This window comes from Moschus berezovskii, chromosome 14 (assembly GCF_049115385.1).
Source record: "Moschus berezovskii isolate FMDL1 chromosome 14, NW_MosBer_1.0, whole genome shotgun sequence".
In the NCBI taxonomy this organism is placed as follows: domain Eukaryota; kingdom Metazoa; phylum Chordata; class Mammalia; order Artiodactyla; family Moschidae; genus Moschus; species Moschus berezovskii.
This window is the reverse complement of record NC_142473.1, coordinates 35,632,172-35,645,961: the sequence shown is the minus strand read 5'-3', so window position 1 is coordinate 35,645,961 and position 13,790 is coordinate 35,632,172. Positions and strand designations below refer to the sequence as shown.

The 13,790-nt window shown below is 47.5% G+C and overlaps 1 protein-coding gene across 7 annotated transcripts in view; it reads right to left on the bottom strand.

Annotated features, from left to right (window-relative positions):
* The window catches only part of GRIK4 (glutamate ionotropic receptor kainate type subunit 4), a 392,975-nt gene that overhangs the window by 179,262 nt on the left and 199,923 nt on the right, over nucleotides 1-13,790 (bottom strand). For 4 of the 7 annotated variants that reach the window (XM_088843015.1, XM_088843018.1, XM_088843016.1 and 1 more), the window contains exon 3: nucleotides 9,533-9,697. The exons of the other annotated variants lie outside the window; for them this stretch is intronic. In XM_088843015.1, coding sequence (XP_088699141.1) covers nucleotides 9,533-9,697 — 165 coding nt within the window. The remainder of the gene's footprint in view (nucleotides 1-9,532; nucleotides 9,698-13,790) is intronic. 7 annotated transcript variants of the gene reach the window in all.

Below are 13,790 nucleotides of genomic sequence, written 5' to 3'. Positions count from 1 at the left end.
CAGTTTATGTAGTGTCCTTGGGCTATGTCATTCGTTTAAAGGTGCCCTGCCCCTTTCCTGTCTCATTTCCATATAATTGGTTTCCCTCCTCATCCTATCTATGCAATTCTATTCGTTTAAAAACTCTTTTCTGAGAAGGAGTACTTTAGCACCCACAGACTACCACGGTTTATGTCTCCTCTTGCCCTTCTGTCTGGAAAACTCCTATTGATCCTCCAGTGCCCAGCTCAGTTCTTGCCAATTGGCAAGAAAGCACCGCTCCCTCTCGATATTCACATCCCACTGTGGTTCTAAGTCAGTTCTATGCTGGAAAGATCAATTTCCCTGTTCTCTGAATTCCTGGCCTGCTTCTGCCCAAGTTAGGTCTTTTTGCCAGTTCTCAATACGGAGAAAAGTGAAAGCGAAGTTGCTCAGTCGTGTCTGACTCTTTGTGACCCCATGAACTATAGCCCACCAGGCTCCTCCATCCATGGAATTTTCCAGGCAAGAGTACTGGAGTGGGTTGCCATTTCCTTCTCCAGGGGACCTTCTTGACTCAGGGATCAAACCCAGGTCTCCCGCATTGCAGGCAAACGCTTTTACCGTCTGAGTCACCAGGTAAACCCCAATACGAAGAACCTTCTCCTAAAAAAAATTCTTAGAGAAAGTCACAATCCTTTATTCTCGATTTCAAAATCCCAAAAGCTCTGACAGTGGATGGTTTCATCAAACTCATTTAGTGGCAAAATCTGATCTAAATAGAGAGATGTGAAGATATTTATAATATGTGACTATCTGAATGTAAAGTGAAAGTGAAGTCACTCAGTCGTGTCCGACTCTTTGTGACCCTGTGGACTGTAGCCCACCAGGCTCCTCTGTCCATGAGATTCTCCAGGCAAGAATACTGGAGTGGGTTGCATAATGTAAGTATGCATTTGATTTTGAGTGTGGGGTTCAGGCCCAAGCCCCATCTGAAAAGTTATTTAATGTATAGTATAAGCAGGACATGACCTTTCTAGTATCTGAAAAGTTCTGAAATCTAAACACATCCGGTCTCAAGGGTTTGGGGACCGGTGCCTTTGTGAGTATCCATCTCCCATTTCCCACTGCATCTGAAACTCCTTGAAGGTAGGGGTCACAGCTATTCAGTCATGGCAAAAAGGAATTACTCAATAGATGTTTGCTCAACAGAATTGAAATGATCCAAAATGAGTGCAATGAAAGTGAATTATCATCTTCCCAGCAGCTGGGGCCTGGGGAATTCCTGGGTCCTGGGAATTGTTCTTTCATTCCCTATGAAGGATACCTGCTTGGTAGAAATGAAAATCGCTTATAAAGGACCTCAGCTCTAAGACTTCCTGAACCCCAATGCTGCAGGCCCCGGTCATCCCATGAGGATCTCTGAGCAGTCTGAGGGATGGAGGGGAGGGAGGGGCACTCTCCTTCTGCCTCCTGGGGAGCACTGGAGATGTGAGTGATGTTGCCATGGCAACCAAGTTTCCCAGCCAGCAGAGGAGTTGGAAGGCAACTGACAGAGCAGCTGCAGGAATAAGACACCACGATGGGGTGCTGTAAGAAGGGGAAACTTCTTCCCATGCAGACGCCAGCTCAGGCCTGGATGCGAAGTCTCCTTAGACACCTGGGCTGGACCGCAGGAGCTTATGGGAACTTAACCGTCTCTGTGTCTTCACAGGGAGGGGAAGGGTCTGGCTATGATGCAGATGGTCCAGAGTGGTTACTCATAGGCTCGCTAACTTCAAGCCCTCCAGGGAAGGGGTAGCCTCCTGGGTGGGGACGAGAAAACTGGGGCCTCTTCATTTACAGTACGGTACTCTCTGAGCTCCTGTGATAAACTCTCAGGGCAACGGGGAGCTGAGAGCAATGTGGAGCAGAGGCCGGGAGAGCTCAGAGTCCTGCATATAAAAACGCTTAGGGCTCTGAAGTCCGAGTGGAACGCTAGTGCAAGGTGTCTGTGTGCCTGGTCATGCTGTGCGCTGAGCCCAGAGCAGAGCCCTGACCGTCCGAGCGAGGCAAACAACCGCCTCCACCAGCACCAAGGTCCGTCTGTCTCGTCCTTGTGCCAGAGCCTCCAGAGCATGGTCCACTCTCAGCTCTATGAGTGCACCAGGACCTGAAAGGATGGCTTTGCTGACTTCCAAGCCGAGAGGGGAAATGGGAGGGTGGAGTGCCAGGTCTCTGCACCTTCATGCCCCAGGATGGATACTTCCCTGGTCAGAGTGACCCAGAGTATCTGAGATCTCAAAACTGCCACTGGCTGTCACAGGGATGAAATGAACAACATGGGGAATATAGTCAATAATAAGGCAACATCTTTGTATGGTGACAGATGGTAACTAGACTTATCATGGCGATCATTTTGTAATACATAGAAATATCAAATCACTGTGATACACAGCAGCAAACAATAGTGTTGCAGGTCAATTATCTTTCAAACACAAACAAACCAGCTCATAGAAAAGAAATTAGATTTGTGCTCACCAGAGGTGGGGAGTGCTCCGAGGGGGAATTAGATGAAGATTGTCAAAAGGTACAAACTTTCAGTTACAAAAAAACTAGGCAGGTAAAGTACATGATTAGTATAATTAACAGTGCTATATGTTCTATATGAAAGTCAAGAAAGTAAATTCTAAGAGTTCTCGTCACAAGGAAAAATTTGTTCCTGTTTCTTCAATTTTGTATCTATGTGAGATATGGCTATTCAGTAACTTTACTGTGATAACCATTTCATGATGTACGTAAGTCAAATCATTATGCTGTATGTCTTGAACTTATACAGTGTGGTATGTCAGTTATATCTCAATAAAACTGGAAGGAAAAGAAACACCTTTCTTTGGCTCCTGACACCAATGACGTATCCCTGAAAGCCTCAGCCCTAGATCACCGCAGAAGCAGCAATACCTTTTATAGGGACTTTACACATGCAGGCACCAGGGACCCCAAAGTCTTACAGGCATCCCATGAAGGAGGGGTTACAGTAATAATTCTATTACTGATAATACTACTAATAGGTGAAATTTATCAAGAGTTCGCCTGACTCCTGGCACTGCTCTGTTTTCTAAGAGCATCATCTCAGTCCCTGCAGCAACCTCATGACGTAAGAACTCATAGTCTTCCCATTTTACAAATGGGGAGTCTGAGGCTCAGGTGATAATCCCATGATGCTGGTAAACCCAAGATTAGGGTCTTGGCCACTATTCCATACTGCTCTCCAGTCCTGGCCATCACCATAGCCCCCATAAACACTCTCTGTTTTAGCCATGCCCAGCTGTCATTGTGCCCCAAATTACCCCATTTTTTCCTTCCTCAAGCATACTATTAAGCCTTCTGTGTGGATGTCCTCTGCCCTTTGCCTCATCTGTCAATCATTCCAAGGGTTGGCCCAGAGGCCTTACCTGACCACCCAGTTATACCCATGACTGATTTCTAATCTCCCTCTGCTCCTCTCTGAGCCACTCCGTGGCAAGCCCACAACAGAGTTACTGAGATTTATGTCACTTTTCAGATGTGTGGTTTCAGCTGTCCTCTGGGAAAGACTGTGAGCCTCAGTTTTCCCCTTCTTAAAAGGAGGCAGTTGGGCCAGGTGGTTTCTTCAGTTCAGTCGCTCAGTCGTGTCTGACTCTTTGAGACCCCATGGACCTCAGCACGCCAGGCTTCCCTGTCCATCACCAACTCCTGGAGCTTGCTCAAACTCATGTCCATCGAGTCGGTGATGCCATCCAACCATCTCCTCCTCTGTTGTCCCCTTCTCCTCCTCCGTTGTCCCCTTCTCCTCCTGATTTCTTAGCACTATAATTCGATGTGTCTCTGAGTCCCTATTATGTGCACGTGATGTGGGCAGTTGAAGAAAGGGGAGCAGGGAACACTTGTCAAATGACACATCGCTATTTGGATGCCTTCTGTTCTGGCTTCTCACCTTCTCCCTTATGCTGACTTGGAGTCTTTCTAGTGAGCTGATGGAGGAACGTCATCCCTGTTGCCAAAATCTTGACTCTCTGTGCACCAATGCCAAACAGAAACACGGAGGCAGAGTTATAGAGGAGAAGGAAAGAGTGGCTTTATTTCTTTGCCAGGCAAAGAGGGAGCACCATAGGCTAATGCCTCAAGAACTATGGCCCCCTCTCTGGGTAATAGGGAGAGGTTACCCAGTCAGGCAGGAGTATCCGATCAGGATCAAGGCAGTAACAGTCTTGCATTCTTCTTTCCTCTTCAAAGTTTCAAGAGTGGGGTTGCTGACAAGATTAGGGTATGTGCAGGATCTTAGGTGGTCCAGTCTACTCATTGGAAAAGACCCTGATGCTCGGAAAGATTGAGAGCAAAAGGAGAAGGGCGTAGCAGAGGATGAATTGGTTGGAGAGCATCACTCAAGGTACATGCATCTTTGCAAACTCTGGAGTGTTGCTGTCGAGTTCAGTTCCATTCAGCTCAGTCGTTAGGTCATGCCTGACTCTTTGCAACCCCATGGACTGCTGCACACCAGACTTCCCTGTCCTTCACCGTCTCCCAGAGTTTGCTCAAACTCATGTCCATTGAATCAGTGATGCCATCCAACCATCTCATCCTCTATCATCCCCTCTCCTGCTGCCTTCAATCTTTCCCAGCATCAGGGTCTTTTCCAATGGGTCAGACACGACACAGCAACTGAACAACGACAGGTGGTTTCCTGCCTGCTCCTCTCCTGATGAGCAACTGTTGTGCCCTTTGGAACTCAGAGGTCATGGAGGCTGGAGCCTTGCCTACAAGAAATGAGGGGTAGAAAGGCCTCCATGCCCAGGAACCTCACAGGGCCCTGCTCAGCATCAGCCCTCACTTACTAGAAACAGCTCTGATCGCTAGAGGTCGTGCCCGTGGCACCTTTGAGAAGCTCAGAAGCCTGTGCAGAAGGGGCATCCAGGCAGCTGGAACCTCACGCTCTGTGCCCATCACTGGGGCCTCGTGGGGCCTGAGAACCACACACCTCTGGGTTTCCAGGGGAGATGGTGTGGACAGCGGATAGCATGCTTGGCCTCACAGGGACAAACCCAGTCAGAGGTGAGGGGCTGACAGGAAGGCTCCTGCTTTCAGCTCTGCAGTAAATTAAACCTCAAACTGGCTCTGACAGTAGCAAGCACGGTGCCTCCGGGTGTCTGGGTGATAAGGGGGTGGCGCTTAGTTAAGCTCTAATATGTTTGCCACAGGAGACATAGGGATCTATAGGAACAGAGGACGGTGAGGCCTGTGGGAGCTGCCTGCACAAGAAAGGCCGAGATGGAGATAAGATACGGGAGGAAGGAGGGAAGGGACAGGCGGGCCAGGAGGTGACCTGATAGGTCTTGTCCATCCCTCTTACTTCAGATCTGTGGGCTGCGCAGAGGGAGCCGGGAAATCAAACATCAAGAAGCCCGAGGCGATGATGGTGGCCAGGCAGAGAGGTGGAGGGGATCAGACGTGGGTCTGAGGGAGCTTTATAGGTGACCTTCACTTTAGATAAACTCACTGTATGAAAATCTATGTGAACCAGATAGAAGCGAGGTAGTTTGCTACTTGTATCTTTCCAGTGTCCAAGTGACTGAAAGTGTTGGTCACTCGGTCATGTCCGACTCTGCGATCCCATGGACTGTAGCCCACCAGGCTCTTCTGTCCATGGAATTCTCCAGGCAAGAATACTGAAGTTAGCATCCATTCCCTTCTTCAGGGGACCCAGGTTGCTATTGATTAACATCCCATATGATACTTTCCGTCTCCCAGTCTCCCTTTCAACCATCAAACAAGGAGGCTGAACTCCAGACCCCAGCATCTTTAGTTTTACACTTCATCATCTTTGATTCTGAAATTGCCATTGCTTCTCTTGAATGTCACAGCTGCCCCAAGTGTGACTCATTATTTGTGCAGTTTTTGAAACTTGCCTGTTGCCAAGAGCAGGCACAAAGGTACCCTGTAGGATTGCTACCATCTTCACTTAACCCAGAGCCTCTGCTTTCTACAACCACGAATGTCATCACTAGGATCTCTTTCATCTCCTTGAAGTAGAGTCCCCAGGCACAAGGTGACAGATGTGAGGTTGGGGTGTTGGTCAGGGCCCCAGAGCCACTCAAATGGACTTAAATTAACAATGCAAATCAGCCATCAGCCCAGGGAAGACACCACCACCCCAAGACTGAGCAGTAGCTGGCTCTGGGCAGCATATCATGACTTCCAAAGGCTCAGAACTGTCGGATGCATCAACCCAGTAAAAGGGAGAGTGGAATATTCAATTATGATCGAGGCCCCAGGGGGCAACAGACATTAAGACAGGCCATGTGAGAGGAGGCTGGGAGGTAGACTGTGCTGCCTGGGAGGGATGGCTGAACTCTGAGACAGAGGAGAGAGATGATGGTAAGAGGGAGAGGAAGCCAGATCCAAGGGGGCAGGGGAATAAGGGACGTGTGGAGAGAATAGTGAAAGTGTTGGTTGCTCAGCTGTGTTCAATTTGGTGACTCTCCTGGACTGTAGCTTGCCAGGCTCCTCTGTCCATGGGATTCTCCAGGCAAGAATACTGGAGTGGGTAGTCATTTCCTTCTCCAGGGGATCTTCCCAACTGAGGGATCAAACCCGGGTTTCACGCATTGTGGGCAGATTCTTTACTGTCTGAGCCACCAGAGAAGCCCGTGGAGAGAATAACCCAACAACAATATCCATAGCTGCCACTTCCTAACTACTTGGTATGTGTAGGCGCTAATGAACTCACCTGCACTGTCTCCTGTTGTGTTCCTAATGACCCTAGGAAGTGTTATCACCGAGGCACCAAATGGTTAAACAGCCTGTCCACAGTCACACAGCTCATAGGTAACAGAGCCATGTCAGTCTGATGCTCCTACTCTGTCCCACAGTCTCTCCAAGTAGGGACAGCAGAGCTGTTATTCCGCCTTCATCCTGGAATCCTGCTGCCTTCCAAACTCCTTCCCCCACCCCACCACTGACCACCAGTCCCGCCCCACCATGCTTCAGCTAAAAGTGCTAACCCACCACCGCTCTCTCCGCCTTACTGAGGGAGGGGAAAGTGGGGCTGGACGCTTTCTATGAACTATCTGGGTGGTATTTAATCCATTGTGGGGGAGCAGCTTTGGCTTTAGATGAAAAGTCTTTGGGGTAGAAAGATCCAAAAACCCTCTTTTCTAACAAATGCTAATCATGCCTCAAACACAGTGAGATGTAAAAGCTGAACCAAGGGCCACTTGTTAGTAAAATACTTGGTGCCTAAAAGAAGGGCCTTAGAAAGATGCTCCAAAGCTCTGTATCATGGATTAAAGATATGCTTCCTTTATTCCCCTGATTCCTCTGGTTTAATATTTTAGATGTATTGACCCTGCTATGCCTGGGTCATTGGGAGAAGAAATTTACATCTGCTAACGACCCCCATCCTCATAGGGCAATCCACGCTTTCTGTTCCCCAGGGGAAAGTGTGAAGAACCAAAGAAGAAGGGGGAGCTGTTTTTTCCAAAGAACAGACTATGAGAACTATCTAGAAATCTGGATTCTTGTCTGAGACATGCCCTCCTGGACAAAAAACACACCAAAGTATATTCAGGACAAGGAGCCTCACAGGAAGTCATTGCTCGTATTCCCGCTTTCCTTTGGAAGATCCTGAGAAATCTGAATCTTCCTTTCACTGTACTAGAGATTAACCTCTGTGATCACTGGGATGTCTGTCTCTGCCTTACCCCCACTGTCTAGGATAGAGTACAGCAGGCACCCTCTAAATACTTATTGACTGACCGAGTGAATAAATGAATGGCGATTCCAAGTACCTGTTCCCCCAAGCTTCCTTCTGCAGGAATCTGTGTCCACAGATCCCGCTGGCCTCAACAACTGCTTCATATGATAGGAATCCACCCTCAGTTTTTAGGAGTGGACTCTCTCCCCAGAAGTAGTTCTCAGGTCAGCTGGCCAATGTCTGTGGCTTGTGAGACCAGCCAAGAGAAACTGGACCAGTCGGATCCTCTGCCTTGGAACTCCAAACCAAGAGGCACTGGGTGGGGGTGGGGTGGGGGAGGCTGCACACGGAAGACAGGCTGTCAGCCACCCGAGGGCGGGGACCCTAGCTATCTTGTTTTCTGCATTGCTCCCAACACATGGTATCCTGAGTTAGGCCCGAAATAGAGCTAACGCTCAGTAAAAGTTTCCCAAATGGATAAACAAACTGTAAACTGGATGGCCATCATGGGACATGATGAATGAGCCAGGGAAATGAAAGTGGCAGAAGGAGCAGAGCATGGATCTGATACAACAAGAGCATTAAAGAAGCTATGATACAGAGGGCCACTGCCTTCCTCCCTTCCTGCTCTCTTTGGATCCACAAAGTATCCTACCGATTGTACGTAAGCTAATATAAAGACGTTTCTTCTCTTGCAATATTAATAGTCCAGATTAGAGCATCACTGGGCCCAAATGCAGAAGACCACATGTCTGACATACCCACGTAAGCAAGTTGTTCTTTGGTTTGGTTTGGTTTTGCCATTGACTCTCACTAAAGGTTGATATGGATGGGAAAGGAAGAGATGGGACTTCAGAGTCTTAGGGAACAAAGGTCATCATTTCTTTGGGCTGAGGGGCTCCCCTCCTTCCTTCTGAACTGGCGCGGTTCATCTACAGCTAAGTTACAAGCCATCGCCCCACTAACCTGGAAGCTCACCTTGTTAAGCTGTCTAGATAATCCCAGAAACACACTCGAGAAGCGCAGGGGAGGTGGAACAGGTAAGGCACTGGACTGGCAAGGTTATGATGCAAGTTCAGGGTCCAGGACTTGCATCTGACTAGCTCTGTCCCTGAGCAAGTTATCCGAAGTCTTTGAGCCTCAGTTTCTTAGTAAAGTTGGAATAACAACACTTAACTTTCTGGTTGCTGGAAGAATTAAAAGCAGTGCCCAGCACATAGGAAGGGCTCCATAAGTGTGACTGGAGTGAGCCACTGTGTATGTCTGTAAAGCACTGCAATTCACAGAGACCTTTCCTATTTTGTAAGTCATTGAAATCTCACAATGACTTGCAAAGTAGAGCCTAGCATTCCCATTTTACAGATGAAGAAATTGAGGTTTAAAAGAATCACTGACTTGTCCAAGGTTATCCTCAAGAGCGAGTGGCCGAACTCCAGCCCAAGTATCAGCTTCTTCCTACAACACTGCCTTTGGCACAAGAAATCAAGATAGGAAACAGATGTGTCACGACTCTGCTTCCCTGGGGCTGGCCAGATCTCTCCTTTCTTAATACCACACAAGGTTTCATTTAGGGATTTGTGCACAAAATATCCAGGAGATGAATGATTCAATACATGAAGGAATGAATGAGTGGGTAAAATGAAGAAATGAGTAAATTTCCTCTCTCAGCTCTACCCTACATATGATTTACAACAAAGCCTGGGATCTTATTCAGACTGAGCCCTACAGGGCCTCCTGGTGCACGTTTCTCTTCCTCTCTCGGGAATCCCTGCATCATAGGTCTGTGGATGGGTGCGGCTCACACCACCAGCCCCTCCTCTGCCAGCAGGGGAAGCAGAGGGCAGCCCTGCCCGTTCTACGTACTGGTTTCTGCAGTCTCGTACTCGCTGTCTCTGAGAAGCTCAAAGATGTCCACTTCGACCTTGGCCTTGCCCAGCCTCTCGGGAGCGCGGTTGATGCGGTTCTTGGCCAGGGTGATGGACAGCCGCTCCCCTCTGCTGCATTCCATGGGGTCATCCAAGATAGCGGCTGTGGGCAGGCAACCACATGGACACAGTTGGTACCCTCTACCGTTATCCTCCTCTGCTCCAGTCTCCCCCACCCACTGCCACCTTCCACCTCCACCCTGCCATCCTCAAAACTGTCCAGAAGCAAGTCCTCTACCTGCTAAGGGTCTAGGCTTGTAGTCTGGTGTAGCGAGAACTCTGATGGGACTAACCACTTCAAGAACCCTGCAATATCACGGTAGGCCACCAGGGGTCCTACCTGCACGAGGACCCTAGGTTCGGGAGTAGCGATGCCCTTGGATATAGGTTTACCGGCGCACACAGGCACACCCGTGCAAAAGAAGGCAGACGGTGGCTCTGCTTTGAAAACAGTACTTCTGGGCATATGAGAAACTGTCCTCGAGGTGATACAGGGTTGAAGGAGGCCCGGTGTGAGAGGGAGAGCTGTAGTATCAAAGAGCAGCTGGAGGTCCTGCTGATCTCTGGCTCTCCATGCTTGGACACCGATGAGACATGTCACCCAGGGAGTAGTTTCTGTGAACTTTCCTCACTGGGCAGGGATAGTATCAATAAGACAACCTCGCAGGGTCAGTGTGAGAATTCGGTAAGACAATGTATATAAGTGGCACACCACTGAAATGCAATCATCGTGACTTAATCAGGGTGAGTGATTGGAGTGGCGTGGCACCAACAGCTGCCCAACTTCTGGAAGCAGTGTATGTGTATTAAGAATATGTGTCAGCCTGAGTTCAAATCCCAGCCCTGCCTGTGTTAGTTATGGGGCCTCAGTTTCCTCACTTGTAAAATGGGGAGAGAGCCTATTCCTTGGGCTACAATGAAGATGACAAGGATACTATGTGTGAAGTGCTCAGTGCAGAGTTTGGTGCACGAAAAACAATATATCTAGCCATTGATATCATTCATTCGCTCAGTAGAGGAAGCTACACAACTGAAAATCTCTACATCGAAACTTGTACACAGAAGGGTGGCTGGAGGGATATACTCAGGCATTGGGATTGACATACAGACACTGCTATGTAAAACAGGTAAACAACAAGGGCCTACTGTGCAGCCCAGGGAGCTAAACTCAGTAGCTTGCAGTACTGAGGGAAAAGAATCTGAAAATGACTCACTCTATATGTGTGTAACTGAATTGCTGTGCTTCAACACCTGAAACTAACACGGTATTATAAATCAACCGTACTTCAATGTTTAAAAATTACAATAAATCATAAAAGTAGTTACCCTGTCTAAACATAAAGAAACGTGTATGCAAATGTTCCAAGCAGCATTATTCATAATAGCCAAAAAGTGGGGACACTCATCCATCAGCTGATGAGTAGACGAAGGGAAATGCAGTGTCTCGTTACAATGGAGCATTATTACAAAATAAAAAAGAATAAAGCGCTGATGTGTGCCACACCACGGATGGACCCTGAAAACATGACCAGTGAAAGAAACCAGACACAAAAGACCGCATGTTCAAAGACACCCTCTATATGACACGTCCAGAACGGGTGAACCCACAGAGACAGAACGTAGATTAGTTGTTGCCCAGTTGTGGTGGTGTGGTGGGGAGGTTAGGGGGAAGGAGAGTGACTGCTAATGCATACAGTGTTTTTTTTCTGGGGTAGGGGGGAGGGTGTGACAAAAAATGTCCTAAAATCGATCACGGAGATGGCTGCACAGCTCTGTGAATATACTAAAAGCCGCTGAACTGTATACTTTAAATGGGTGAGTTATGAGTTATATCTCATAACTATGTGTCCTATATGAATTATATATATCTCAATATAAAGCTGTTACAAGAATAAAAAAAGAAAGATCGAGCTTATCTCGCCGAGGTTGAAGCCTCAGAAGAGCAACACGGAGAATCAAGCCAAATAGATTTCGCTGAAGTGAGGCCCCGGAATCCCTGTGGCCAGTGTGAGCAGAGACCCAGGTTCTGTGCTGTCTTTTCTGTATAAAATTCCCCTGTTTCCCTCTTGTGACCCATTTTCCAAACCAAAACCAGGACACAGAATATGACAAAGCAATTTTTTTTCCTGATTTGTGGGTTTATTTATAGGCATAGCCTTATTGAGTAATACAGATTAGACTTCGTTTACAATGGTTGGTAATACATGGGGCTACAGAGGAGCACCCCTAGAACTAGGCAATGAACTTCCGTGAGTCAAGTGGCAAAATCCATGCACACCTGAGAGAGGGGCCCAAGGACCTTAAATGTATGACTGATGAGCCCAGGGACACCTAAAATTCCTAGCCAGGTTACCTTAGGGAAGCAAGACCAGAATGAGATTATTATTCATGAAGAGGAAACCTGGACACTTACACTGTGCTGTCCCTGAAGAAGACTTTGGGAGTAGAAGGGAAGTGGGGCAGCCCAGAGCAGTGGTTCTCAAATGGTGTTCTTTGGAGGGCCCCTGTATTCCTTCAAGAAGGGGTTCATGGAGGTCTCTAGCTTCACATCAGCTGCAATTAATACAACCTCCACATATGTCAGTTTTAGATACTGGAGTTCCACAAAAAATGTGATGTGGGAAAAAAAAAGGTTTCACTGTTAAAAATATCATAGAAACCATTAGCCCAGACCTAGTGCATAGAAAAGAGACACCTAAAAACTGTCAGGAATTGACAATGCCGTTTCCTGGGAAAGAGGCATGGGTCCATGGCTTGAATCTAATGTTAATAGGGACACATTTATCCAGTGACCACTTTAGGGTAAGTCCTAGTGGACACAGTCTCACTTACTGCCTCTGAGAATTCCATGAGAGTGTGTTTTCTGTGTTGTTCCCATTTGGAGATGAAAAAAAACCAAAACAGATCACAGAAGGCAAGCAACCTTCCCTCACTCACAGGGCTGGTGAGTATAGAGAAGGGAGGGGATCACAGGTGGGTCTCATATGGACCCTGTGCCCTTAACCATAGGGCACGTTCCTTCTAATGAAACTTGTCTTCCCAGGGATTTGCTGCTAGGCAGGTGTGTCTTAGCTCACACAGCTATAAGAAAACACCATCGAGTGGGTGGTATTTATTTCTCATTTTTTTCTGGAGGCTGGGGAGGAGACCAGTGTACCAGCATGATGGTCTGGAGTGGGGGCCGGCTTCCTGCTTTGCTGAGGGCTGTCTTCTCCTGATGTCCTCACACGGCAGAGAGAGGGAGATCAGCTCTCTGGTCACTCTGAATAGGGCACTGATCCCATCATGGGGGCCCCACCTTCATGACCTCACTGAAACCTAATCACCTCCCAAAGCAGGGAGGGGTAAATCAGAAGTTTGGGATTAACAGATACAAATGACTATCTGTAAAATAGATAAATAAAGGGCTTCCCAGGTGGTGCTACTGGTAAAGAACCTGCCTGACAATGCAGGAGATATAAGACAGGTGGGTTCAATCCTTGGATTGGGAAGATCCCCTGGAGGAGGACATGGCACCCCATTCCAGTATTCTTGCCTGCAGAATTCCATGGACAGAGGAGCCTGGAGGGCTACAGTCCATAGAGACCCAAAGAATCAGACACTACTGAAGTGACTTAGCACACACCTAACAAGGAACTATAGTCAATATCTTATAATAAACTGTAATGGAAAAGAATCTGAAAATGAATACATGTGTGTGTGCGTGTGTGTGTGTTTTGGCCAAAAGTTCATTTGGGCTTTCCATAAGATGTTATGAAAAAGCCAGAATGAATCTTTTGGACCAACCCAATATATATAACTGAATCACTTTGCTGTACACTAGAAATTAATACAATAGTGTAAATCAACTATACTTCAATTTTAAAAAAAGATGTGTCCTATGGACTGAAATATGGTCCTCTCCCCAATTCACTTCTTAAAGCCTTAATCCTCAATGTGACTGCGTTTAGAGATACGATCTTTAAAAGGTAATTAAACTTAAAAGAGGTTATAGGGTTGGGGTATGATGAATACCCTTAGAGAAGGCTCCTTCTCCCACCCCCAAGCCAGGAAGCAGGCTGTCATGAGGAACTGACCCTGCTGGAATCTGGACCTCAGACTTGCAGCCTCTAGAACTTGAGAAATAAACGCCTGTTGTTGAAGCCACCCAGTCTATAGTGTTTTATTATGGCAGCCCAACCTGACATAGACAATGT